A 13,431-nucleotide genomic window follows, 5' to 3' on the forward strand; every position below is an offset into this window, starting at 1 on the left:
TGTTTTAGGAATAACATCGTTCTTAATGGTTAAATAAAATAATTAATGTTAAATGATTAATGTAAAATATTTTTATTAACAAGAGGTTTAGCAATAATACAAACAATACTAAATAATTAATAGTCCCCATATAAAATACCATATAATACCAACTAAGAAAAAGGCTTCAACTGATAGAGAGAGTTCGTTATCTAGTACTATCTGGTGCTATATATAACTACGTTTACATGCATCCATTAATTCGTATTAACTTGATTCGTATTGAATCAATTCGAATTAGGTTACAAGTATACATACTATCGTAATACCGTATTAGGATAATACACTTCCACCAAACCAGTTTACGTTGCAACGGTTATATGCACAGTTAAAACCGATTTAACTCAATTCGAATTAATAATTTCATTTTTTCCCTCCAATTTATTCTGCGATATTACATATTCCATTGATAACAATTATACGATAAAATTATTATAATTTAATATTTATTATTTATAGCTAATAGTTATCAGTTAAAGTAATTAATTTTTAGAACTTTGTTGTGTTTAATGTGTAGAATTTTGTTAAAACTCTATGGAGTATGTCTTCTTCTAACTATTTACAATTGTTACAAATGATGGAATTATTACGAATGAATTTGAAACAACAAAATAAAAGACGTAACAAACTGAGACGCTTAGTTATAAAAAAGCGAAGGGACTTCAAAAATAAGTTACGTGATGACTTGGAAAAAATGAATTTACATTATCGTCAACAATTGCTTGATAGCTATAGATTAATTATTGGACCTTTATTAAATGGACCACGTATAAGGAGTTTATGGATGAAAAAACGTTCTAGCGACTGGTGGCTGGAAATAGTTAATGTCCAGTTTAGAAAAGAAGACTGGATTGAAAATTTTCGTATGACAAAAGAAACATTTGAAAAGATTGTCAAGTATGTTTCTATTAAATAAATAATATCAATTGTAAATTTGTAATTAATAGGGCTATAATACATTTAGAGAACTAACAATTCATCTGCAACCAAATTGTTTGCCTGTAAGAGCGCCTGTTGCAATTAATAAGAAAATTGCAATGACTATTTACAAATTGGCAAGTTGTTGTGAGTACAAGATAGTAGGAAATGCTTTTGGAGTGCACAAAAGCACAGTTAAAAAATGTTTATATCAAGTGGTCAAAGCTATAAATACTGTACTTCTATCCAAGTATGTGAAGTTTCCTGATGAAAACGAAGCTTTACGTATAGCAAATGCTGTGGAAAAAAAAACTGGGATGGTACAGGTAGGTGTAAATAATAAACTATAGAGACAACTTTTTATTGCACACTGATATACCCGATACCCCAGATAATTTGTTTAATAATAAGTTTGCTAACTTTTAATTAAATTTAAGGTTATTGGTATGATAGATGGAACACACATTCCCATATTAGCTCCAGTTAATGGTAGATTAGACTACATTAACAGAAAAGGTTGGACCTCACTCATTTGCCAGGCAGTGGTAGATCACGAATATAAGTAATTAAACAAATTAAACATTTACTAATAAATTTACTAATTTTGGTATAACTACTAATGTAATATACCTATAGAAATTGTGTGAACGACAATAGTCAATAACTAAATATAATTCAATACTGTTAACATCTCATTTAGGTATATTTATAACTCTTATTTTTTAATAATTAGATTTACTGATATATGTTGCAAATTTCCGGGAAGTGTACATGATGCTGCTGTTTTAAAAAGCTCAAATTTATATAACTACTCTCATCAAAAAATACCTTCAATTAAAAAAAATATTGATGGTGTAGATGTACCTTATTTTTTGCTCGGTGATCCAGCATATCCACTCCTTCCATGGTAAATGAAAGGTATAAGAACTACTTTTTTCTTAGACTAAAAATTGACTATTTTATATATTATATTTATTTTAAGGATATACTGGTAGTGTAAGCATTGAGGAAGATAATTTCAACACATATTTAAGTTCGGCGCGTATGGCAGTTGAAAATGCTTTTGGAAGGTTAAAAGGTAGATGGAGATGCCTACAAAAAAGGATTGATATTCACCATAGTTTTATTCCATCTGTTGTATCTTGTTGTGTCACACTACACAATATTATTGAATTGGAGCATGATCATTTTAATACCAAATGGTTAAGAAATGTTGAAGACTCAGATGTAGTTTACCCTCAGCCCACAACCAGCGTAACAAATCGTAGAGACACAAGTTTAAATGTTGACGATATGAAGAATATAAGAGAACATTTAAAAATGTACATGGTAAACAATTACCCATTGAGAAGTTCTTCAGTCAGGACATTATAATTTCTATTTTTTTTTTATACTTATATGATAATATATACTTCAAATATATGACAGATATTAATGATACCTATGGGTATTCTTTTTTTANCACGTTTATTGATGTTTTATAAGTTCACAACCAGCGATATAATCAGAACTCAGTAGTTTAGCCTGTTCAAGATTAAAGTAGATAGGTAATAAATACATATAATCATAAATATTAAATATATACTACATTAAAAATTGTAATGTCATATGTAAACCATTTTTCAGATTTAAAATATACCTACTAAATAATCAATTACCAGATAATAATTCAAAACACTTCAAAATTCGATTACGTTACTCATAACAGAAATTACTGGATTACTCGATTATTTTTCTCATAATCGAAATTATTCGATTACTCGATTATTTTACTCATAATCGAAATATCTCGATTATAAAAAACAATCGAGATATCTCGATTATGCCTATCACTAGTCGTCCGCCGTCGCCGTCATTACCACCATTCTTTTTTTCGTTTTTGATTGTTCACCCGAGCCCTCGTCCTCACCGAATTCGTCGCGTCCGCGATTCCGAGTTCCAGCCACCTGTGCCGACCTTGTTCGTTTTGATTTTTTTTCGTGTGACTTGAGCCCTGCTCGTCCACTAGTTGACGTCGCTTTCGCCCGCCGAGCTAGGCTGTGCGAACACGTCACTCGTCGTCGTCATCCTACTTGGGTATTGGTTATTGCTGTCGCCCAAGTCAACGGCATTAATCCTGTTCCGCCGTATATGTTCCACGGAGACGGTGAGGCCGCCCTGCAATCACAATTGTGTGTAAAAAAAATGCGTCGGTGCCGTCATCCTAAGAATCCATCTTCATTCGAAAAACTGATAGATATCTTGAGCCAACAACAAAATTCAGCATATGGATCAGCAATGCACAATCCATCCTCTAAGTAAAATTGTACGAGCATTATCCATAAAAATAAAATATTTTAATATATTTTTGTTTAGTTTTTTTCAACAACAATTACCATTAATGGCAGAAGGCGAAAGGGTTGGCATAGTTTTTGCAAATTTAGATGCGATTCAAAAATATAGGAATGAGCTGTTCACAGTAACCCTTGTAGGAATTGATGGGACTTTTAAGACGGTTCCCAGATATCCACCTCAGTTCACCAAAGGTTGGCTTGTGACATTTCAGGTGGTTTTAAAAATGTAGTAAGTATAATTAGCATAATTATTTCATTTTTCTGAAGTACATACTTATTGACTGTATTTTCCATTTTAGTCTTTTCCAATGGTTTACACACTGACTTCAAAAATGACCCAGGCTGTATATGAGTCTTTTTTGATAATTACTCGCCAGATTTTTCTGTTAAATTATGCGGAGCTAGTAATAATATCGGATTTTGAAAGGGGTTTGATAAATGCTGTGAAATCAACAATTCTCGAAAGCAAATTCCAGGGGTGTTGGTTCCATTTTTGTCAATCTGTTGTAAGGCACTGCAAAAGGAGTTTAAATAGTATATTTAATCTATTTCAATCAAGTCCTGAGGTGGCTAAAATATTGCGCATGGTAATATAATTGATAACGGATTACTGGAATTAAGGGACGCTACACGGCCATTTGCTGTTTCCGTCTTACAACTGCATACATTTATTATGTTACACACTTGTAAGATGGAAACAAAAAATATCTGTGTAGCATCCTCTTAATAAGAATATATGAAACAATATACTTTTAAATTATAATGTTTTACAAAAATGTCTGTTATAGATCTTAGCCTTATCACATTTGCCAGCACAAGTACAACCCAATTGTAGATTCACAATTTACAATGGGTTTTTAGGGTAGTTGTTGATTTTGCCAACTAATATCCAAACATCGCTCAAGGTTTGGACATTTTTCTGTTTAGTTATATTGAAGATTTTTGCCTCATTGAAATTGGCGCTGCATACATAGGTGTTTACGGGTATAAGAATTTAATAATATAAAACAAAATAATTATAAATAAACAACCTAATAGTTTTAAAATACATACACTTTTTAGTTCTGATGTCCGCACTAACAATTATTTGGCGCCATTTGATGCGACATTACTAAACCAAATGGGAAAACATCCAAATATTTCGGATTTTTTGCGTAAAATCAATTTTGTAAACAATATTTGTTCGGAAATTAGAAGTCTAATCTAACTTTCTACATAACCTATGGCTTTTTATTTATTTATTTAGTGCTATGTATTAAATGTTATGATTTAAGGGGGTTGGTTACAATATGTTAAATAATAAGTAATTAAATATTTTATTTTTATTCTAGAAAAACAATTGCTGATCGAAAATCAGTTTTATATTGAAATGGGCCAAGTTCGAAGAAACCCAACAGTAAATTAATGATTTCATTTAATTTTAAATGTATGTACAAAATACTTATTTATATGTTTTTGTTATTTTTAAATGTTAAGGTTAGAAACTATACGCCTAGCGTGGAAAGAGTAGATGCAACCCGTAGGATAAGATATTACATTAAGAGGACGTCGAACGTGTATATTGAAGGTGTAAAACATGCCTCAGCTCTATGCACATTACACAATACACAAATACAGCAGAAACGTGATTTTAACACTAATAGAAAGATCGTGACTTAAACTGTGCTTTCTCGATGTTTTTTTTTTTTTAATTATTTTATTTTGTTTTTATACGGAGGAAAAAAATAAAAATAAATTACATTTTTAAACTTAAATATTTGTTTATATACCCAATCAATCAAAAAAATCTCTTCGAGGAGGCATAGTTTAATCTCTCTTCTTTCAAACTAACTAAACACAATTCATCTAAGAGAATTATTGAAGGAGCTGTAACTGTAGAGCGAATGATAGTTATTTTTTTTAATTTAAATATATTTGAGTCGTCAAGTGCTGCGCCTATCGGCACACGAATGAAATCAGTCTATTTTAAACGGATTGTGGTGGCGGAGTACGGACCTACGTGAAACTGGCACTACAAAGTTGGCACAATAACCTGAAACCAATCCAACAAACTTTACTCGGACTTGTTGGACGTTGTTGGACAATTGTTGGAATTTGTTGGAACGTATTTCAAAAGTTATTCAAGTTCAAAGTTTGTAGTGCCAACTACATGACCAGCACTACATATGCAAAAAAAAACTTTAAAACTCTACCAAAAATACTCGTATAACATTGTTGGACATTGTTGGAGAATTGTTGGAATTTGTTGGAACGTATTTCAAAAGTTATTCAAGTTCAAAGTATGTAGTGCCAACTTCACAACCAGCACTACAAATCAAAATAAATATTGGGTTCTGGTATTCAACCACTTTAAAACATGGTCCAACAAACATGTTTACACAACATAGAACAAGAAAATTTATCCCAACAACTTTTCTAAGTTATTAAATCACCATTTTCCTCTAGCACTACATTTTTCATTTTAAACATAATTTTCATATTAAAATGTTCAACTGTCGTTATATTGAGATCTGAAGTCCAACAACTTTGAAAAGTGGTCCAACAAACATGTTTACACTTAATAGAACAAAAAAATTTATCCCAACAACTTTTCTAAGTTTTTAAATCACCATTTCCTTCTAGCACTACATTTTTCATTTTACACTTATTATCCAAATTGAAATAAATAATTTTTTGTATTATTAAGTTCTGGTGTCCAACAACTTTAAAACGTGGTCCAACAAACTTGGTTACATATCATAAATTAATTTTTAAATCCCCATTAACCTTGCAGCCCTACAATTTTTTATCTTATAATTGATATTCCCCTATTAGTTATTTTTATTTTCATGCTATTGAGTCTAAGACCTAAGAAATTATTATGATAATACAACTTGAAAAACTTTTTTATTTTTATAATTATTTTCTTTTGATTAAACTTTGATTTCATAACATTAGTTCTTCTTGTTTTGTAAATAGCATGGTGTGTGGTTTTATCTTTTTCGTCTCTTTACATCTATTAACTCGTAAGGACAAGTCGTCATGGCACTCCCAATATCCATGTATCCGTCTACAATATGTTACATAGTGAGGCAAACTTCCCTCTACTCCTTCGACAAATGCTATGACTGCTACAAATCTGTACCTGTAATTATATTATTATTATGAAGATAAATTTTTTAGCTTCATAAGTTAATCTGAATTTTTTTTTATTAAGGTTTTAAATAATATCATCTTACTTATATTCATGTATGTTTATATTGAGTGGTATGTCTTCCAGCTTAAATTCCATGTCCATACCTTTGTACATAATTGTGTCGAACCAAATATGCTGATTAAGTGTTTTTGTCACAACTATTGTACCATTGCAACCACTGTGATAACATTTTCTATTATATGTATCAATTGGGTCTGGCTTCATATTGTCTATAGCATTTTGTATTTGTTTAAATCCTCCTAATAAGAAATAATATGTAAATGCACAGTGTTTGTTTTAATTTATTTATTCAATAACAACTTTTCGTATTTGTATATTACTGTATCGTAGGAAACACATAGGTATGAAAAAAAAATGATAATTGTTTACCACCCTGTATTTATTGTAGAAGATGAATACCTTTACTCATCTATACTATACTATATTAACCTCATTTCAATCTAAACTTTAAAATAATAGAATTATACCCAAAATGTTTATCCGACATAATATTATGTTAAATGCGTAACATTATTTTACAGAAATATTCTCTGGAATCTGTTTATAGTGAATAATTAAAATAATAAATGTTTATAATTTAAAAATCAATTGTTATTAGGCCTTTTACTATCAAATAATATAGGCAAAGATGAAATAAAATAGTTTCTACATACCTAAAAATAATCACACTGTGTGTATGTTGAAAAAAAAAATATGTTCATCGAATTAATAATATTTTTAGTACATTATTCATTCACAAAATATTGGTCTTTGCATTATATCTACCTATGAATTTAATAATAATTTTATCATATACATTTTTTTTTATATATATTTACCTTTATTGAGTTCACCGAGATTTATTGGAATGAATATCAATGGTTTCATAGATTGCCTAGCTTCGGTGTCACATGTGTGATATTCCCAAATACTTGGTTCATCTTTAATTAAAAGCTCCAATAAGTTATTAACGTTGAACCGGCAATCTAACTCCATTAGTCCACACATCAATTTGGATTTTTGCCCTGAGGATTCTAGTATAGTAGCTCTTTGTGTATAAAGTGATGAATTCGCCCCATTGTGCACTAAGTATTTTGAAAGCTGCAATACAGAATTTGTTGATACATTGATATAATCTGCGTATGCATTTGAATCAATGTATCCAGTAGCTATTGCTTGAACCACTGCGTCAAATGGACATGTATTTAATACTTTGTATTTGATGGTTTTTTTTCCGATTTTTAAGGGTGTTGGATTCAAACAGTTTCCGTTTCTTACTATGTCGATTGTTTGTTTTGACTTTGCTCGTTTATATTTTATTTCAGGGTGGTTAACTAAGTACAATGATTTCCTCTTTTTCGGAGATTGGGCTTTATTTTTCCAATTTTCTTTTTCTTGTAGCTCCGTTATTTCTCCGTCTTCTTCTTTTTCTGATTCCTCCGTGGTATCTAATATTTCATTTTTTATTTTTGGTTTCCGAATCAAGTCATCATCGTCATTCTCAATCTCATCTGATTGTAACTGTAAGGCATTGTATTTACTATTTTTATTATTTATGCTATTTATAATTTTTGACTCTGAACTACTTTCTATTTTTTTCAATAGATTTTTATTTATTTTAACATCTTCTTCTTTTGAGTCGTCTTTGGTATCTGTTATTACATTATTACGTTTTATTGTATTATTAATTTCTCTTATTTTTATTGTGTTACCATTATCATCGCCTTCGTTGAATTCAAATTCATTTGTTTTTATAACACTTTTTGCGATCTTCATAGAACCCCTGATAGCTCTAAGGTGTGTTACAACAAACTTATCCAATCGGAGTCTAGGCTTTCGTTTATCAATAACGGTAGATTTAAGATCTGCAAAATAACCTTCTATTCTCGCAGATGAACCAATTTTATTGGGACATTTAAAATGTTTTTACCATTACTCCCGACCATAGGGAAAATTCTTTACATATATTTAGTAAAGGTCTTTTTAATTCTGGGCAATAATATGCATTTAATCTATTACCTTTAACTACCGACTCTTGTAAAGAGTCTCTCTCAACTGAATTCAACTAATTAGTTAAAAGTGATGTGTCTAGAGATTTGTTTTCGTTTTGTTCTGAGTCAAAATAAAATGTATTGTCATTCGATATTCCTTTGTATTTTTCACCATCAACAATATCCATATTTTTGACACCAGAAATGACATTTTCCAAAAATATTCTAGCCGTTTCGGACGGCGTTTCTTGTTTGGCGTTATTATCATAGCCATCGGTTTCAGCTAATGCTAGAATTAATATACTTCTCAAAATTGAATCGAAGATATCAAAATATTCAGATTGAATTAGTAAACCTATTGCACGCACATAAAAATCTTTTATTTGTTTCCTTCCTTGTAAACATTTCCACCTACAAATCATGTGCACTAAGTGTGCAACATCGATGCGAATAAAAGATGCAGGGACATTTGTAGAATTATTTACGAGACAAGAAAAACAAGCTTCAGTGTAGTCTTGAAGTGACATCTTGTTACAAAATGCACGGGTTATGGCACCAAGTAATGCCTTTGAGTAGTCTGAAATACATTCGTCGGGTGGTTTCATTCCTGAAGACACCCAATTTGCCATCCAATAGTATATGCTCAACGTGTCTTGTTTTTCGGATAGCTGCTGTGCTATCGGTATTGTTTGACTTTCATAACTCGTTACCATTTGATATAAAAAAAATATGACCCGAAGATATTTTACTGGAAGTTCTTTGATATGGTAGTATTAATGAACCCGTTGCATCAACTGAAATTGTCACCCACTTTTGTCTTCTGATCACTTTGTACATATGACATTGCGTTGGTGACCAATAATGTACAAAAATTTTATCAATACTAATGGTATGTATGCTACCATTATGTTCAGAACCATGTTTCAACTCGATTAACGATAATACCGGATCAGACCCTTGTATCCCTAAGTTACTATCCACAACATCTTGCTTAGCTTTTCGTAAAATATCTTTACTATAGAAAGTTGGAGGCTGATCATCCCCAAACTCCATACACTCATCAGCAAAGTTTCTTTGCCATTGAGTAGCACCAATACATAGAACAACCTCACCAATTTTTTGACGTTTTGGATAACGTAAAAATCGTTTTTTATTTTCTGTATGCTCTACACTAATTGTATTTGCAGTAATTATACTTACTTCCACATCATTATCTGCTATTGGTTCGTCCGCAACATCGCCGAAAAATGCTGTTTTACAATTTGCGTCTACACAGTTCCCACTAAATGTGATAAAATCACCTCTACCAGAATATGATACATGGTGTTTTTTAATTACAAATGTGCAAGGTAGCTTATGTTGTTCCCAAAATGTATCCAAAATTAAATCAGTCCACCCTACTTGTAAACGCCAGTACTTTCGAGGTCCTAAGCGTGTTTGATATTTTTTTTCAACGGGCTGTATTTGGTTATATGAACTGTACTTAATTAAAATTTTGAATAATTTGGTCGGTGTGCGGTCTCGAATACTTTTTTTTGACTTGATTTCTGTACAAAAAATAATTGTAATAGAAGTTAATTTAAAATAAAATGAAAACTAATAAGTGAATGTTATATAGAAACATAACTTTAATTTTAGATTCTGAGAATAGCAATGAATATAATGATTTTACAATAATTAAGTTTGTGTGTATTTTTTGTGTCTGTGTACACAATAAGAAGTTGATATAATGTTCAACTTCAGTATCTTTTATGGTGAGAAAGTGAATCAAATTGGTAAAGTCACGTACATGTACCTAGCTCCCTCACAATGGAATTTTCAATGTTTTTTTTGGCAAATATTTATAACATGTAATTATCATGTATTTGCACTACAGTTGGTCTCGCAACTCTATCGTCTTCCATTGGTTGGCAAAATATGTTTTCCTAAATCCCAAGGGTCCACAAACACCCCACCCCCACTTTTCGAAATACTTAGAATTGCAAAATCATTTCAAGGCCAATATTTATCATGTATTTAAATGATCGGTCGTCATCCGATCTTTACCTGACCCACTCCAAACTTATAGCAATATTTTTCAACTTATTTCCAACAATCTGTCACACGCTTTTTAAATTTTCTTATTGGATATAGTTTTTTTAATTCAACTAGATTCTGAACAGAGCGATTAATGTATTGATTTTACAATGATGTGTGTGTTTTTTTTTTTTGTGTGTCATTTTTTCATTACGGTTTGGGGCAGTTAAAATGCTTTGATATTCTTCAATAGTATCTTGTTCGATGGGAATCTAGTTGGTGCATTCGTGAGGTAAAATTTTAAAATATGAGTGTCCCACGGAGTTCTGACAAATGAAATAACTTTTGTTCTAATCAATATTTTTTAAAAATTTCTTTTAAATATAATTCATAGACACTTGCGCTACATTTTTAGAATGCATTTTTTATTTTTTATTTTTTAATACTGAAAATAAAAAACTTAAAAATTGATAAAATTTTTTTTCGAAATATTCAATATAGCCAATTTGTAAATCTGATTTTTAGAAAAATTTATTTGGTAAAAACACTTATTTAAGTCAAATGGCTGATTTTTTACAATTTTTTTAAATATCAATATTTTCGTTAAGTAAATTACGATCTAGTTTATGTTAGAAACATTTTAATTTCAAAAAATATTTTATATGAACATCTTATGGGTCCAATTAAAATTAATTATTATTGTAGTATCTACTGTCTTATTATAATAATATTATTTGGTGAATTAACTCAATAAATCATTAATACAATGATACACGCAACTATTGATTAAATAATTCATGTGTTTATTACTAGAAATGTATAATACTATTTTTATAATTATTCTTAGCATTTATGCTTTTCATTTTAAATAATCCGTTCGTAGAATACGATTATTTCAAAACGCAGTCATTAAAGACGCTTTACTGTTCACACATTCCCGCGGTATTGCGTAGCTTAATCTTGGTAGCTGTATTTATCAAAAACCAGTAGTTAAAATATCTTTTATCTGAAGTTACTTGTCGATAGGCCATAAATTATGTGCACAACATAGATATACAACAATATCTATAGCCCATAGGTACCTACCACGGTTATCTACTCAGGTTGGAGCACGCCGCTATGATGCTAATACAGACTGATGGTCTATGCGGCGACCGTGGTGAACTATTAGCGCTAGTAGTCAGTGGGCCTACGTTCACATTTGTATGTACTGGGAAATCGAAGATTTTTTATTCAAATCGTTAATATCGTCCAAACGACTAAAAATACGAATTAAAAACATTCCACAATTATTATAGACCGTGAAAAGGTGATAAGAACGCAACCGACACCTAACCTGGAGATAACATGATAACTGTACGAAAAAGACGAACAAAATAATTTTCTAATTTCGACAATATTGTTCTGTAATCTGTATGACTGTATGTGTTTTTGTCATTACTTAATTGGTAGTAGGTAGTTTTATTGCGATGGTGGCTAAGTGTTGTGTAGTTGGATGTACTTCAGGCTACAAAAGCAACACAGAAAAAGTGTCACAGTTTTCCGCACCAAAAGATACTGGTTTACGGCTAAGATGGCAAAAAGCTTTTTTCAGGCTACAAGAATCATTACTGGGATGAAAAAACAAAAATAAAATTATTATAAACTGTAAATTAGTTAGGTATAAAATTAGTTATTAAGTATTAACCAACTACTAAATAGGTTTTATTACATAAAGAATAAGTAATGAACAAAGTGATAATAACATATTATGTTTATTTGATATTTTATTTTACAGATATTTTATAAATAAAATAAATTATAACTGGGTAAGAAAGACTTGTAGTCATTAATTCTGACGTCAGTCATTTAGAGAGTTTTTCGAAGTATACTCGTAAGTCAAGTGTTGGGGGAATTATTTTTTTATGTAATTAAATTACATTGTACACTAATATTAAGTACTCAGCTTTCAAATAAAGTAATTAAAAAAATTATAATTTATAATCACGATTAGAATTTATTATTTCATTACGAGTGAACTCGTCCAGTCGGTAACCAGTTAGGCCTCATGACTACTAGCGCTTTAGTTCACTGCGTTCGCCGCATCGACCAGCGATAACACGCCGTGCGCCAACCTGTGTAGATAACCGTGGTACCTACTAATTGGATAGTTATCAATTCTGTGGCACTCGTTTTCTGGATTACTGGGTATTATCAGTATTATGTTCTATCACGATTTAAGATAGGAACAGTACTATCTTATATCGTGTGTTTTATCAATTATCATTTTTAATAAATACCACGGTTAAAGATATCTTTAATCGTGATAAATACTAAATAGTTATGGTCAATAGTTATCACTTATCAATAATCAAGATTCAAGAATCAAGACCCACCAAAATAATATTGTCTTTACATTAATTTTAACAGTGAAGTAATTTTATTATAATAGTTAATTATTTATTATAACATTGTTTAGAAGCAGTAATAACAATAACAGTAATAAACTAATAACATACAATTTATTTTCGAAAAAATAGTTACAAATTACTTTAATGTATTTTCAAAATGTCCACCATTACTTGATACACCTTTTTCGTATCGTGTTAATATTGATGCCGTCACAGACTTCAACATTTCCGATGTTATGGACGAACATGCCGCAATAATACGCTCTTTCAAATTATTTATTGAAGAAGATTGTTCACTATAAACACGATCCTTTAAATATCCCCATAAAAAAAAATCCAGTGGAGTAAGATCTGGAGAACGCGGTGGCCATTTAACTGGACCGTTTGTACCTATCCATCGCAATGGAAAAGTATTGTTCAAATAATTTTTAACAATATTGGCATTATGTGGTGGAGCACCATCTTGCTGTACCCACATACATTCCCGAGTACGAAGAGGAACATTTTCTAGCAATAAAGGCAAAATGTTTTCTAAAAAGTTCAAATAACGTTCACCAGTTAATGTTCCT

At 30.6% G+C, this 13,431-nt stretch overlaps 2 protein-coding genes and 1 pseudogene across 2 annotated transcripts; all 3 read left to right on the top strand.

Annotated features, from left to right (window-relative positions):
• The first annotated feature begins 1,403 nt into the window (after window positions 1-1,403).
• On the top strand, window positions 1,404-1,868 carry LOC111038576 (annotated as a pseudogene).
• Window positions 1,801-2,331, top strand: LOC111038584. Its single transcript, XM_022321744.1, has 2 exons — window positions 1,801-1,875; window positions 1,940-2,331. The coding sequence occupies exons 1-2, from the start codon at window positions 1,869-1,871 to the stop codon at window positions 2,329-2,331; spliced, it is 399 nt and encodes a 132-aa protein (XP_022177436.1). The 5' UTR covers window positions 1,801-1,868.
• An 810-nt stretch (window positions 2,332-3,141) lies between these two features.
• Window positions 3,142-4,949, top strand: LOC111038593. The gene is given in 8 exon segments (XM_022321756.1): window positions 3,142-3,254; window positions 3,313-3,502; window positions 3,590-3,877; window positions 4,079-4,144; window positions 4,147-4,274; window positions 4,353-4,444; window positions 4,622-4,686; window positions 4,767-4,949. Coding segments are annotated over 8 exon segments (1,125 nt in total).
• Window positions 4,950-13,431: the final 8,482 nt, after the last annotated feature.

This window comes from Myzus persicae, unplaced genomic scaffold (genome assembly GCF_001856785.1).
Source record: "Myzus persicae strain clone G006 unplaced genomic scaffold, MPER_G0061.0, whole genome shotgun sequence".
Taxonomy (NCBI): Eukaryota; Metazoa; Arthropoda; class Insecta; order Hemiptera; family Aphididae; genus Myzus; species Myzus persicae.